At 38.5% G+C, this 17,033-nt stretch overlaps 1 protein-coding gene across 1 annotated transcript in view; it reads right to left on the reverse strand.

The window, feature by feature from the left end:
• LOC145395955 (glutamate-gated chloride channel-like) overlaps positions 1-17,033 on the reverse strand; it is a 287,229-nt gene that overhangs the window by 211,477 nt on the left and 58,719 nt on the right. Inside the window, exon 3 of the mRNA XM_080269468.1 lies at positions 4,725-4,794. Coding sequence (XP_080125594.1) covers positions 4,725-4,794 — 70 coding nt within the window. The remainder of the gene's footprint in view (positions 1-4,724; positions 4,795-17,033) is intronic.

Below are 17,033 nucleotides of genomic sequence, written 5' to 3' on the forward strand. Positions count from 1 at the left end.
TCACCCAGCTGATAAAGCAACCAACCAGAATACCTGATAATCCTGACCATCATGCCCATTTCTTGGATTTATTCTTGACAAATAATCCAGATCAATACAGGATAGAGGTACTGTCACCACTTGGATCCTCTGACCACAATCTCATCAAAGCCTCATTAGTTAACCCCCTACACCTCCCCGTTCTGAACCTGTCAGGGCATCCCGATGGCACTTTGATAGGGCAAACTGGGATGGATTTAGAAATTATCTTGCTGACATTCCATGGCAGTCTTATTTTCCTAGTGATCCCAATTCTACCCAGTCCCACATCTGCGACTTAATACTAGCTGGCATGGATTTATTCATACCAAGTCAACAGTTCACTAAAAGATCGAACTCTCCAAAATGGTTTGATGGCAACTGGCCAGAGCAACAGCCCAAAAGTCATTAGCATATAACTCTTACTTAAAATAAAAAACATCTGAATCACTTTCTCAATTTAAAATTGCTAGAAATCATGCAAAAGCTGTATTAAATCTAGCTAAATCAAACTTTCTTCAAAAGCAAGCATCAAAACTACTTAACAACCTTAATGACAATAGAATATTCTGGTCAACCCTTAATTCTTTCAATAATAACTTTAACAAATCTTCCATTCCCCCACTAAAATCTTCAGATGGGAACATTGCAAATGACCCACATGGGAAAGCGGATATTTTTGCCAGTACATTTGCCAGAAACTCTACCATAAACGATACCAGCCAGAATGTACCAGTACTAGCACCTGACTCTCCCGAAATTGCCCAACTTAAAATACAGACAAGATATGTAAAATCCATCCTAGACAATTTACCTACCAATAAAGCTCCAGGCCCAGATGGAATTCTGCCAATTGTTTTGAAAAAGTGTTCCCCTGAACTTGCCTCTGTTCTAGCTAAATTATTCAGACTATGCATTAGTACTTTTTTATTCCCAAATTCATGGAAAGAAGCCAATATCCACCCAATTCCGAAGAAAGGAAGTTCCTCTGACCCCTCTGATTACAGACCAATAGCTGTCACATCTCTTGGTAAGGTATTTGAAACTTTAATTAATAAGCACAATGTTAAACATCTTGAATCCAACAACTTAATTAATGATAGACAATATGCTTTTCGCCAGGAAAGATCCACCATTGACATACTCAATCTCCTAACTCATACCATCCATCAATCAATTAATCTACATGGAGAAACTCATGCAGTAGCTCTTGTTTTTTCTAAAGTTTTCGACAGAGTATGGCACCGTTCCCTGCTGTCCAAACTACCTTGCTATGGACTAACGTCTTTTGTTCCTTTGATTTCTTCATATCTTAATGACAGGAAAACAAGAGTAAAAGTAGATGATGTATATTCCAATTTCCACTCAGGTAACGCTGGCGTGCCACAGGGGTCAGTTTTGACGCCAACTCAATTCCTGGTTCATATTAATGATCTCTTATCTGTCACCCACAAACCCATCCACTCATACACAGATGACTCAACACTACATAGTTCATTCACACTCAGACACCCATTTACAAAGTCTAATATCTCTACCTCTCAACTCAGTACACCCATCTCCATAAATCAAGACCTATCTATCACCAGTGAATGGGGACAAAGGAACCTTGTCTCTTTTAATGCTAGTAAAACTAAATATATACAATTTACTAATGGACAGATATTGCCAGATTCGTACATTACCTTCAGTGCTACTAATATTCCCATCTCCAAAAGTATTGAAATTCTTGGCGTCTCACTTAACAATGCCTTCAACTGGACCTCTCATGTTAGATCACTTGCTAAAACCACCTCAAAGAAACTTGGATTATTGTATAGAGTCCGTAACTTCTTCGCTGATGAGCAGTTAACTATAATTTATGAGTCATGTGCGCTCTCAGCTTGAATATTGCTCACCCTTGTGGAATGGATGTGGATAGGTTGCATTAAAACAACTAGACAAACTTCAGAACAAAGCTGTTAGAATTATTAACAACCCTGCCATTACAAATAAACTACCTCCCCTGCAAGTAAGAAGGAATGTTGCCTCCCTTGCATTGTTATACAGATATTTTTTTGGCAAATGCTCAGACAAAGTTGCGTCCATGGTGCCACCTCTCCATGCCTTCCCTCGTGCTACACGGGCATCTGGTAGCGCTCATGACTGGAATGTCACTCAGCCATATTGCAGAACTTCTGCTTATCAGAATTCTTTCATTCCCCGAACTGAATCTCTCTGGAACTCGCTTCCCCAGAGTTGTCTCCCTCCAAATTTCAACCCACAGCTGTTCAAGTCTAACTGTTTCAGATATTTTATGAGCAGAGGACACCAGTAATCTGGTGTAAGGATTTTTTTTTTTAAATTATTTGTTTTTCCTTTCTCTGTTCTCTTAATAAAAAAAAGAAAAAATATACATACATACATACATATACAAGTATATATATATATATATATATATATATATATAGGGTGATGCAAAAGTAGGTTGATATTATTTTGCTGACATTATTATGTCCCCATGAACCTGGACCTGTGCATTACTATGTCGAAGTGTGGCTGACAGACTCCAGGAATGTGTCAATGGTGAGGGCGGACACTTTGAACACTTACGAGACTAAAAGTGTCTTTTGTGTTGGAATGAATGGTAAATGTCAACCTACTTTTGCACCACCCTGTATATATACTGTAGACATAGATAGATAGATAGATAGGTAGGTAGGTAGATACATAGATAGATTAGATAGGTAGATACATAGATAAACTGGTAGAGAGATAGATAGATGGACACATACAGTATAGTTACAGATGTAGAATGATATATAAGTGAACGTGACTTCAACCTGTATATATATATATATATATATATATATATATACAGGGTGTAACAGGATTTATGACAAAATCTTACACCAGTGATCTATCATGTGATTTTGAGTATATTTTGTTCTATAACATATACTCTTTGCGACACCAGTTCAGTATTCAGCATTTGGCTGTTAAGTGTAAAAGTTTCGTGGTTGCCATGTGCCTTTGGGTGAAAGCTTCACAGGGCGACGAGAGACGAGTATTATTAGCTTATACTGTATTGTACATAAAAATCCCATATCCTATCAGTACAAACGAGTTTTAAGAAGAAACTTTACGTAGTCTATTGATTCTTTAACATCGTCATGTATTCCTGCAATTCTTTCGCACACAATGACTAAAGTAAGGATTAAATTCAAATTTTATGGCTTGCGAGGGAGTAGGGAGGGAGGAGAGGGGCTGGTGTGTTGTGCCAGTTATGTAATGTTTAGTTTGTAGGATATTGCTACCAGTTTTATCTTAACACCCACAGCTCATTCATTGGAAAAACAATGTTTCAGTGACTAGCATCCCTTTAAGTCAGGAAGTAATATTATTATTCATTACAATTTTTCTGCTGCAAGTAAACATGGCACCATTTCTTTCACATGATGTTGACGTGAGAACAGTGACACAGGATTGCCAATGTAACAACTATGCAGCTAGACCTATTTTTTGCTTCTACCTAGCGGCACTATTTAACATCTGGCAACATGATATCTAGCTACATTCTGGATATTTTTGGCATTTTTAGGTGATATTCTAGAGATTTAATTGTATTTTCTAGCGATGTTTTGCAGTGTTTACTATCTAGCAACATTCTAGCAAGTTTTCAGAACTAAGCTAGCGGGATTGATTATAAGGACTTGGCAACCCTGTGTCCACTGTCATTTGAACGGGAAAATTTGCAGGCGAGCCACACACTTCAAATACTGGTCTCTGCATTCAGTTGTTCACTGGGTTCAGCTTCACTTGTTCACGAAACAGCATGCCACGTACTTACAGCAGTGAAAAATATGCAGATATCGTCCATTTTTATGAATTCTGCGATGGTAATGCCAGTGCTGCAGAGAGGAATACAGGTGGAGATACCCAGCCCCGCCACGTTTACTCGCAGCAGAAAAAATTATGATAAATAATATTCTTCCTGACTTAAAGTGAGGCTAATCTCCCTTTACAATAACGTTTTTCCATTGAATGAGCTGTGGGTATTATGATAATGCTGGTGGCAATATCCTACAAACTAAACATTACATAACTGGCAACAACACACCAGCCCCTCTCCTCCCTCCCTACTCCCTCACAAGCCACAAAATTCGAATTTAATCCTCAATTTACAGTCGATTTGAGCAAAAGAATTGCAGGAATGCATGACGATGTCAAAGAATTAATAGACTACGTAAAGTCTCTTCTTAAAACTCGTTTGTACTGCTTGGATATGGGATTTTTATGTACAGTACAGTACAAGCTAATAATATTCGTCTCCCATTGCCCCTGCGAAGCTCTCATCCAATGGCACATGCCAGCCATGAAACTTTTACACTTAAGCAGCCGAATACTGGGTACTGAACTGGGTCGCAGAGAGGCTATGTTATAGAACAAATTACAGTATACTCAAAATTGCATCATAGTTATAAGTTTTTGTCATACGTCGCATTACAACCTGTATATATATATATATATATATATATATATATATATATATATATATATATATATATATATATCACCCTGCCCTTGGGTGGGAAAGGAGGTCCGGATGATGATATATATATATATATATATATATATATATATATATATATATGTGTGTGTGTGTGTGTGTGTGTGTGTGTGTGTGTGTTTATTGTACATGAAATACAAGTGAAAGTGACTAATACCTCCAATGTTGTCGAAGGTGAGACGGTGATCATTCCACTGCTCCCTGAAGGTGATCTGGATGCTGTACTCCTGTGGGGAAAGTAACGAAGGTGAGATTACACACGTGATAATGATGGCTATTTTGATGGTGAAAGCAAAGTCGGTGTTGATGACAGTAAAAATCATAACTGTGGTGAAAGTAAATAAAATGGTGTAAATGGGAGGTGTGATGAAGTGTGATGAAAGTGAAAAAATAATTGTGGGAAAAGTTGGTACTGAATGTGAAAGCAGTGATGGTAAGAGTGACATAATATGTACGTGGTAAAAATCAAGGTGAAACGCGAATGAATATGTAAACAACAGCTGTAAAAATGATAATACATGAACGTTATCGAAACAATAGCAATGATAATCGTGATGACAATGGAACTTGTGATAAGCAGCGCTTGATGTTTCAACACACAGACGCCCAGTCTTTCGTAGCTTCAGCTCCGTTCCCTCCACTGACCAGTATTTCCATTCTTTTTTTCTAGGCTTAAGTCTGATCAGCTCTTGAATGAGCGAGTGAGTGTTTTTCCTTTGTTATTTGAATTCATGAGTCCCTCTGTGACCATGAATTCCCCTTTTGAGTTCATTTTGAGACTCATATAACGTAAATTTATTTTACTGTAATCAATAAATTTACAGTTCTTTTCGTTAAGCTTAATGTAATTAAACTCGTGTTTAATTCTCCACATTAAGCTTACTTTAGTTTGCCGCTCCTAGTTTGGACAAACTCCTTACATTATTCATAACTGGTACTTAGGCTAGTTCTTTTGTATTAAACTTAAATCCGTTATGCCAGCCAGGAGTTAAGCACTGTCAAGAACCTGTCAGTTATTATTAGTAATAGTTATTGATTGTCAGGGGTGGAGTCACTTTCTCAAGAGGCTAACAGTACTAACAATCAGCGCTCGTGAGTAATTAGTCTCTACTGTGTACTGTTGAGAAAGTTTATAAATTCTCGTCCTTGGAGAATCGGCGAAGTAAGCCACATAAAGTAAAACTCGCTACTTGATTTTCACAAGTCAATTCCCTGTCTCCAATTTCAAGTATTATTTAGCATTTTTAAATTCCTAAATTTACATCCCCCGTGACATTAATACCTGACGTAAATGATAGTGATGATTATGACAGCGGCCATGAAATGAATATGGAAGTGCTGAGAGGTATAATGTTGGTGCAATTTAGTGGTGAAAATGAAAATGATGAAGGTGACGGGGCAAAGAAAATGTTATGGTGATGAAAATGAGTGCTGGTGATGGGGACAGTGCTAATGAACTTCATGTAAAATGTTACACATTTGTGAACCTGACCGTGGAGGTGGTGAAGGTGATAGTTCTGGCGAGTATGACAATGCTGGAAAAAATAGCAGGAAACGTGAAGCCCATGACGAGTAATGAAAACAGTACTGCCGATTAAAAAAAAAAAAAAATAGTGGTGAAAATGGTAGTGAAGGTGATAGTAACTGTGAGTTGGTGGCAAATATTATAATGGTGCTGAAAATAATTAGCCTATGGCGTTGAAAAAAATGGCGCTGCCGAATATGACAGTCGTGGTGAAAATGGCCATGGTGCTAAAAATGATAATGATACAGAGAAGGATAGTGGTGGCGAAATGGTGAATATGATAAATGGTGGTGAAGTCAACAATGGTCCTGAGAATGATGCTGGTGAAAACTAAAAGATAGAATAGTCGCGGTGGCGAAAATGAGAGTGGTAATGAATATGACAGCTGGAGAAGATAATGATCAAAATAATAGTGATAGTGAAGATGGATGTTGTAATAATGACTGGTATCGTGTAAATCCTAGCATGAAAATCCCATAGGTGATGAAAATGGCGGTAGAATTTACAAACAAATGCTAAAGTAATTGCTGGTCACTATGAAGACGCTGAGATGGTAAGTGACACGATTGGTTTAAGTTACTGTGGAGTGAGAATGGCAGACCGGAATTATTTTTGCGGCGGAGAAATTGGCGAGTAACGAAAATAACGTTAACTGGCAGCAGTGATGATGATGATTGATGAAGAAGATATTGATGATGATTATAGTACATGAGAAAAGTGTACTGATGATGATGATGATTATAGTACATGAGAAAAGTGTACTGATGATGATGATGATTATAGTACATGAGAAAAGTGTACTGATGATGATGATGATTATAGTACATGAGAAAAGTGTACTGATGATGATGATGATGATTATAGTACATGAGAAAAGTGTACTGATGATGATGATGATTATAGTACATGAGAAAAGTGTACTGATGATGATGATGAATGATGATGATGATGAATACTGTATTGATGATGATGATAGTAGTGATGAATATTGTACTTATGATGATGATAAAGGAGGCAGTTGGAAATTTCATAAGAAAATTAATTATCGTACATTGCAAAGATAATCTCTTTAAAGAAATGTAGTGGCTGTATATTTTAATTCCACAATCCTTCAAAAGATGTAATAATTATGTAACGACGGTAAATTAAAATTTCATTAATCCTGATATCATATCTTGTATGAAGTATCATAGCAGTACAAGTAAGTTTAGCCTCGTATCTTTCATTGTAAGAGAGAGAGAGAGAGAGAGAGAGAGAGAGAGAGAGAGAGGAGAGAGAGAGAGAGAGAGGTTTAAAATATTGGCATCAGATCTGCATTCTTTACACTTATCATGTTCTATGTTTTAGTTAACGTTTCCATTCTGTAAGGCGTAAACAAAAACATTACTATTAAAGGTTTTATGTAGGAAGGCCTGATGTGTTTTTAAATGTCTCAGGCTGTTATGACTGACTCTCATCTAAATAATAACGTCTGGCTTTAACTGTAATCGAAATCTAGATTTGTCCTGGGAAATCCTTAAGGAGACATAAGACCATCTCTTGAAAAAAAAAAAAAAAATGCATTTCAACTGATTCAGTGGTTTTGTAGAAAAATACAGAAGTGCGTTTTCGAGTTTGAAGAAGATCCATTAATAAACAAGAGAAATATGATTATGTAAACTGCAAAGCATAGGTTAGGTTAGGTTAGGGCACGTTTGGTTAGGTTTGGATAAATTAGGTTAGGTTAGCATAAAATAGGTAGGGTTAGGATAGAGTAGATTGGGATAAATAGGGTTGGGTTAACCTACGAAAATTTAAGTTAGGTTTGAATAAGGTTCTGATAAGGTTACTTTCGTTCAAAAATGGCGTTCCAAGATGGCGTCCGTCTGTCTTCGCGCATCACAAGATGGCGTCCGTCTGTCTTAGGCACCGTTAGGGATTGTAAACATGCATCGCTTTTGAAATAGCTTTCACCACTTTTAAAAGAAATTAATAATACGGAACTTTGAAAAGGCACTCAGAAAATACTCAAAGAATCTAATGAAAAGCTAAAGACAAAGAAAGAAAAAGAAAACTGCAAAATAAGATGGTCCTATATCTCCTTAAGCATTGCCTTGTCCCGATCATGGGAGGGTTATGTTAACAGCAATGACTCTCAGACTGTTCTGACTCGCTCTCACCCGAATAAAATTCAGTGGTGTTAGGTGGAACAGAACACTCGATCTGTCCTAATCATGAAAAAGTTAAATTTTGTGACTGCTACATTTTTGCTCGGGAGTATAGGCCATAGTCTAAAAACATTGTGATTCAGAATTACGTAACTACAGCAAATAAAGATATAACTGAGATGCTTAAGTTTTTAAATCAACTAACCGTTACGATTTCTCTCGTGAAGTAAAATTACCGGAATGAAATACAGATGCGCATCCATGTGAGGGAAAAGATTACTCAACATACCCTTCTATCTTTCTGATATGGTTGGTGCACTTCGCTACTGTATTTAAGCTAATACTAGATAAATTTGTTCAGCTGAAAGAAATACAAGGGATTAATGGTTTAATTAAAGAATCTCGAGTAAGCTTTTCTCTGCGACTGGCACACCTAGGAATATTAAACAGGCCAACCCAGGACGATTTTATTCAGTCGTGAGAGCCGTGGTAGCAGTCAAAGGTTTGAAACATTGTTAGGACTTCCTTAAATAAACAAATTCAACGCTTTTATGTGGACAAAACGTCTAAAAGTCTTATTCTGGGGGATTTTGGATATTTCATAACACCTCTTCCTTTGTGACTTATATTGCATATTGCACGTTAACATCGCGTACGTTATTGATGTAATGTGTGTCAACATCATATCAATATAAATAGTATTCTCTGGAATGTTAATGTGAAACATGCAAAATACATCACTAGGGATCAGATGCTATGAACGTCTCAGTGAAGCAGAGATGGTATAATTTTCGGAAACTTGCCCACCAAACTGAGGTGTGTGTGTGTGTGTGTGTGTGTGTGTGTGTTGTCTTCTTTGGCTGATGGATTTGACTGAAACTCTCCAGGTGAAGTCGTCTGGGTACTCCGAAGATCTTCCACCATATACAATCGTCCAGCCATGATAATTAAGGAAGTCAGCCTCCACAACCATGTTAAAAATTCCCAGAAATAGTGAAAGGAGGGCAAATATGGCTTTGATATCTAAGCAAATGTTGTGCTAGGGGGTCTCATCCGTCATGCGATAATTGGGGAACGTGACCCAACCCCCAAACGAATCTATGGAGTATCAATTTCGCTCCCAAAAATAAAAACTAACAGAAACAAGGAAAACTGAACACACGGATTTCAACGAAACTTCTTGGGTCGGTTCGTCCGTTTCCTTGATAATGTATTCCACACTATAGAAATTTCCCTCATTATTTTTAGGGGGGGTCAGCTTCCTCCAGAACTTGTAAAGCATAAAAAATAGGGGAAGGAAGGCAGATATCGCTTTAATAATTTAGTACATGTTGTACAATGGGCTCAGCTAACTGTTTCTCCTGATAATAGGCTACGATTGTTGCTGCAGCTGGTGCTGCCTCCTATTACTACTACTATTGCTGCCACTACTACTACTACTAATATTGCGATACTAGTCTACAGTACTACTAGTAGTACTAATAGTTAGCGGAAGGGAGCACACTCTACATGTTCTAAGATATCAAAGTGATATCTGCCCTCCTTACCCTATTTTGCATCCTTTATACGTACTGAACCAGGGTTGACCCCTCGAAAAATAAAGGTGGAAAATTTTATATAATGGGAGACATTGTCAAGGAACCAGAAGAACTGACCAGAGAAGTTTCCTTGAAATCTATGTGCTCACTTTCCCCAATTTCTGATCTTTTTTATTTTTGGTGGGGGGTTGAGCTCTCTCTCCCAAGAATCATTGGGGGTACGCTCCCCGCATATCGCGCTACAACATGTACTAAGACATCAAAGCCATATTTGTCCTCGCTTTGCTATTTCTGATAATTTTTAATTAGGTGGGGGGGGGGTTGAACCCTTTAAAAACCATACTTGGATAACTGTGGTTAGTGATCAGCATTTGGAGAATCCTGACGCACTCACGTGAGGAGTTTCATCCAAATCCATCAAAAAGTCTGGGAGAATTTAAGGAACACACACACACACACACACACACACACACACACACACACACACACACACACACACACACACACACACAATTTCAGGATTGCATATGACATAGATAACAGCAATGAAAGTTACAAAAAGAGCCTAAACTATAAAAAGGGAAAGTATCATAACCTAAAGAAGTACTTCTTAGAAATTGCTTGGGAAAAGGAGCTTAGAGGACAAGATTTAAATGCTGTATATGAAAAATTCTGTGAATTTTATGAAATAGGAGTCCAGAAGTACATCCAACAGCACAAAAAAGCAGAAAACAAAATAAAGAAATGGTTCAATACAGAATATAAAAAAATCAAAAGAAAAAAGAGATTTGTTGTGGAATGGATACAGAAGACACAATAGTGAAAGGGCATATAATAATTACAAACAGGCAAGAAACGATTATACAAGAATAAGGAGGGAAGCCCAAAAACAGTTTGAGGAGGATATCATAAATAAAAGTAGTGATCAACCGAAGCTATTTTACAGCTACATCAGAAGCAAAACCAAAGTAAAAGATAAAATACAATCCATTACGGACAATGGAATCACCTATACACAAGAGAAGGATATTTGTGAAGCACTAAATAAGAATTTCCAATCAGTTTTTACAGAGGAAAAAATTTTTGAGAGGGATTATGTGGCACATGCATGCCCACATATACTACCAGATATACAAACATCAGAAAAAGAAATATAGGAGGAGCTAAGTAAATTAGACAAAGGAAAAGCAAATGGTCCTGATGAAATTTCATGTTGGGTGCTACGTGAATGTGCAAAGGAGTTAAGTAAACCATTATTTTTAATTTTCAAGAAATCCTTGAGTCAAGGTAAACTACCTGATATTTGGAAGAAAGCAAACATTGTTCCCTTATTCAAGAAAGGGAATAGACAAAATCCACTTAACTACCGACCAGTATCACTAACCAGTATTGTAAGCAAGGTATTAGAAAAGCTTATAAGAAAAGCTTGGGTAAATCACCTAGAAGAACACAGTATGATAACAGAAAGACAGTTTGGTTTCAGAAAAGGAAAATTATGTGTTACTAATCTGTTGAGCTACTATGACAGAGTAACAGACACATTACAGGAAAGAGAAGCATGGGTGGACAGTATCTATTTAGATTTCAAGAACGCATTTGACACAGTACCACACCAAAGACTTTAAGGGAAACTGTACCATCAAGGAGGAATTCGAGGCAAACTGTATTGTTGGATGAAAGATTTTCTTATGAAATGAAAAATGAAAACAGTACTAAAGGGAAATTACTCGTCATGGAAATAAGTGACTAGTGGAGTACCACAGGGCTCAGTGCTGACACCAATCATGTTTTTAGTGTATATAAATGATACAGATAATAACACTGGAAATGAAAGCTATCTAAATATGTTTGCAGATGATGCAAAAATACAAAGGAGAATTACTAACACAGACTCTTGTAAAGAGCTACAAGAAGAATTAAATAAACTTCATGAATGGAGTAATACATGGCAAATGGAATTCAATGTGGACAAGTGTCATGTAATCAAGTTTGGTAAAAGTGGGAAAAGACCTGATTGGGATTATACATTATGAAATAAAACCCTACACACATCAGAAAGAGAGAAGGACCTAGGTGTGATTGTCAATAACAGACTATCTCCGGCTGACCACATCAGTGAGAAGGTACGGAACATGTATACACCGCTTGCCAATATGAGAATAGCGTTTACATACGTAAATGAAGACATGCTAAGAAAGATAATAACATCATTCATTAGACCAACCCTGGAGTATGCATCAGAAGTCTGGAGTTCTCATCTCAAAAAACACATAGACAAGATTGAAAAAGTTCAAAGGGTCGCTACAAGATGGGTACCAAGCTTCAGGGATCTAAGCTATGAAGAAAGACTAAATAAACTGAATCTACCAACACTACAGGAGAGAAGGAAAAGAAGTGACATGATTATATTATATAAATGCATATCAGGGAAGGAGAAAATAGACATAAATGATTTCTTAACGTATGGGGAAGCATCAGCAAGAGGACACTGTAAAAAACTGCATAAAAAGAGAGGTGATAAAGACGTAAGGAAATTTAGTTTCCCAAATAGAGCAATTGACCAGTGGAATGCACTACCGAATGAAATAGTGTGTGCCAAAACAATTCACAAACTTAAGGATATGTACAATAAATATGGTTTAAGACAGGGGACAGTACGAGCTCGACTCATTCCTGTAAAGATACAATTAGGTAAGAACACACACACACACACACACACACACACACACACACACACACACACACACACACACACACACACACACACACACACACACAGACCGGATCTCGTGCAACGGTATAGGGCAAGTTGCATTTTTCGTAAGATTGCACAATCCATCTGATTTCAGTCTAAACCTAATTGCTTTCAAAGCTAGGAAAGGAATAAAAACATTGCCTTTGAATACTGCTAGTCATGAAACACTACATTTCATCTGAAGAATTTAAGAGGTACATTCTTTTTCTTTATAGAGCTAAATTTATTTGTACACACACACACACACACACACACACACACACACACACACACACACACACACACACACACACACACACACACACACACACACACACAGTGCTGGCAAACTACTTAGGAGACAGATGTGCACACGTAACATTTGCCGGTCAGTCTTCTAACATCAGAATTTTCACAAACAGCGTCCTCCAAGGATCTGTTTTGTCCCCTACACTCTTTAATCTGTACATGCATGACGTACTCACACCCCACACACCACAGATACACATAGCTTCCTATGCAGATGATATAACACTTACATGTACACACCAAAATGCAAACACAGCTGCACACATCATTCAACCTTACCTCAACACACTACACGAATGGTTCGCCACAAACAGGCTCAAAATAGCCCCAGCCAAATCTACAGTGACTCTTCTCACAAACTGGACAGCAGAACACAGTCACATCCCACACCTCACCATAAACAACACTCCCCTACCACACACACACACACACACACACACACACACACACACACACAAAATCCTTGGTGTAACATACAATACATCAATGTCATTTAAACAACACATCACAAACATTAAAAATAAAATAACACCAAGACTCAATGCTTTGAGGTCACTTGCCCATACAACATTCGGACACAACAAAGAAACCACCACCACAGTACACAAACAATACATAGGTTCAATGATGAATTATGCAAGCCCTGCCTAACCTGACCAAAACACACTACAACACTCTACAGACCATACAGAACAAGGCCCTAAAATTAATCACAGGCTGCACAGCTACTACACCCACAGACCACCTACATCAAGAAACCAAAGTCCTCAAAGTCAAGGATCACCTAGAAATGAGAGGCACCCAGTGTCTTGCTGCAGCCTCCACAAACCCACAACATCCACTACAATACATGGCAGCACTTCCACCCACACCAAGGAACACCAAAACAACAGCCAGCACACGATACCATACACAAATACTGTCATCTCTCCCCCCTCGCCCACCTCAGACCAGCTTCCAGAAGCATATCCACACTCAGATCACTCGCCGCTCCATTCAGTCACTTAAAGACAACACACAGCTGCATGCACGGCCTCCTGACATCCACCCTTCTGAATCCTATCTTCCTCGTGAGGACAGGGTCCACCTGGCCAGGCTGAGATGTGGGCACCATCCAGCCCTCTTAAGCTACCAGAAGAGGCTGCATGACTCCGTCGCTGATGCCTGTCCAGGTTGCAACACAGCACCCCATACTATTAAGTACATTATGGAAGACTGCATTGCACACAATCACCTACGCCAACAACACAACATACACTCTTTGAGAGCTCTGTGGGAAAGCCCAGTCTCGGCCATGGACTTCCTAAGGGACTCGGGGCTGTTCGGCCAGACTGCCTAGGGAACAACCACTACTACTACTACACCGCTAACAGTGATTAATTTCTCCGGCAACTTTTCTTCCGTCAACAATATTGACATAACCCCTGCAGCACGATTCCATCAGTTTATATTACTTTCCTTTCAGCAGTCACACAGTTTTCCACTTCATTATGAGTTTGTTTTATCGAATAGTATTTCACTAGCAGTATTTCGAGTAGTACCCCTTGCTTTGTCAGTACAGCACTAAAATCAAACTAACAATAGATTCAGCAATGAGTGAGCCCAATAGCCAGGGAGTATCACTAATCTTCTCGTAGTTGGGACAGCTAATGCTAGATTATATTATTTAGCAGAGGGAGCCAAGAGAACCTCAGCCTGAGAGTGTTACAGGGTATTTACATGTCTTCCATACATTTATCCTTTAACTTCTTTCCATCAACAACCAACAGTCTGTATTTTTTCCGAACAAAACTTTTTGCAAACATCTTTCCCAGTGACTTGCTTTTATGTACATGTTTTTTTTCTTTTTCTTTTGTGGCAATTCCTTTTTTTTTTTTTCCTGGTCGACAGTACTTTCCAGCAACAAGATCTTCGACAACAACTTTTACATTAGCTTTTCCTTCCACCGAATGACAGCTACATATCCCAAAGGAAACTGTTTTTCTGTGTTTTCTTGGCGTTTTTCTTGCTCTTCTCACCAGTTCTTGTTGTCATGTGTTCATGTCTTTATTTCCTGGCCGAAAGGCCTGAAGTATGCATAGCATACTCTGTAACTGGACCTGGTATTGCAAGACACCTTTGTTGGATTTTTTATTGTGCCAATTAAAGCCATCTTAGGGCACCCCAAAAGTGTAAAAAGATGAGCACAGAACACCCAAACGTTTAAACAGCCATTCCAACAAAAGCACACGTTCTGTGAGGCTTCAAATGCGGTTATGGTATGGGGTGATGCTAAATTTGAACATGCCCCCTAGTTTGTTCACTTTGTGATCCTATTCAAGAGTTTCAAACATAAGCAAATATATGTACTCACGTATACGGGATAGATTCTGGGAAATGTCATTCCATTTCTCGCAGATGTTTCTCTCTCTCTCTCTCTCTCTCTCTCTCCCCCGATGTTCAGTCTACCTCTTCAACACCATCCCCGACGTTCACATTCATCATCTTCCGCAGCTAATTGTCATCCTCTATCCTCTCAACATGCCCAAACCATCTCAATATACCTCTCCTTATCACAATACCAATATATCACAGTTCCATCCTTCTTCTTAACTCCTCAGTTGCAATCCCATCCCCCCAGCCCTCAAATTCAAGGATGCACTACGCATCCATCTAATCACTGACATTACGTTTGAGCCGAAGTACAGTATATCCTCTTCCTTTGCTGCCCAGGTCTCACTACCATACAGGATTACGTCCCTAACACATGCCTCATACAAAGATCCCTTGGGAAGGAGGGAGAGCCCTCTCAATATCAGGATAGGCAATTGCTCCCTGAACTTCCTTCAATCACTCCTTACCCTTGCCACAGAGTTTGCTCCAGCCGGCCCCCCAGCAAATAACAAAACACCGCACATTCAAGACACTTTACAGCAAGATAAATCCTTTCTTTTCACAAACTCTTCGTCGAAAGTCTACTACTAGACTACAACTACACCAGCACTATAATTGCCGCTACTACTATTATTACTACTAGTACTACTACTGCTGCTGCTGCTGCTGCTGCTACTACTACTACTACTACTACTACTACTACTAGTAGTAGTAGTAGTAGTAGTAGTAGTAGTAGTAGTACAACTACTATTACTGCTGCTGCAGCTGCTGCTTGTATCGTTAGTTCTTGTTATGCTGTATTATTATGATTTATGGTGATGCTGATGATGCCGATGATGAGTAGTAGTATTAGTAGTAGTAGCAGAAGAAGAATCAATAATTCCCTTTACAGTACACTATCATTATTTTTACAACTTCAGTCAACAATGTATTATTATTTTTACAGACACGTTTCGTCAACAGTTTTATGTTTTCATAAAAACATGTTTTTTCCCAAAACAATATCCATTTTTCCCTGAATTTTGTTTGGCTCTCCCCGACTTCATTTCGACCCAGATGAGAGGAACTTTTGGTGCCAAACTCAATTAGAGGAGAAAATGTGTTTGTACCTCACTACTGTTGTGCGGGTGAGAGGGAAGAATAGGAGGGAGAGAGAGAGAGAGAGAGATGTTCTGGTGCCAATATTGTTTCCCCATGACTAGTTGTAGTTTCACACTATTGTTGCATATTACATATAAAGTTGTTTATTCATACTTAACAATGTGCAATGAAGTGTGAATGATAAACAAACAAACACCATTTCACTGTAAAGTGTGGCTTGGGATAGGATGCGCAATCAGACATTTTCTTTTAACCCCTTAACCATGGGCTTGTTTTGCTTTGACTTGCGGCTCCCGCGGACACATTCGCGCTCCGACAGACTCTCTAAAAATATTGGCCAAAAATCAGTTATTAGTCCAAGAATATTAAAATCAAATAAGCATATGGCATATACCTTCAGCTTTCTCCTAGGGTGTTTGTTGAGCCTTCGTCGAGTACCAGAGGACTTGTGGAGACCTCTGAAGTTGGGTAACGAAGTCTCCACTTTACACTTCCCGACAACCCGTAATATGATTACCACAGCCTGATATTATCACTAGAAACACTATTCTATGATTCTCAAATAGTTTGGAATCCATACTCCAAAAACAAAAAAAACTGTGAAAGCAATGAAAATTATGAGCATGTATATGACCTTCCCACTTGCAATCGTTCGCCCCTGGTGTTCTGTCATTTATTATTCAGAAAACCCCTCACACTTTATATTTCTGTTACTATATAACACATATATCTACACTCT

This window comes from Coenobita brevimanus, chromosome 4, assembly GCF_032717465.1.
Source record: "Coenobita brevimanus isolate Jiangsu-jjx chromosome 4, ASM3271746v2, whole genome shotgun sequence".
Taxonomy (NCBI): domain Eukaryota; kingdom Metazoa; phylum Arthropoda; class Malacostraca; order Decapoda; family Coenobitidae; genus Coenobita; species Coenobita brevimanus.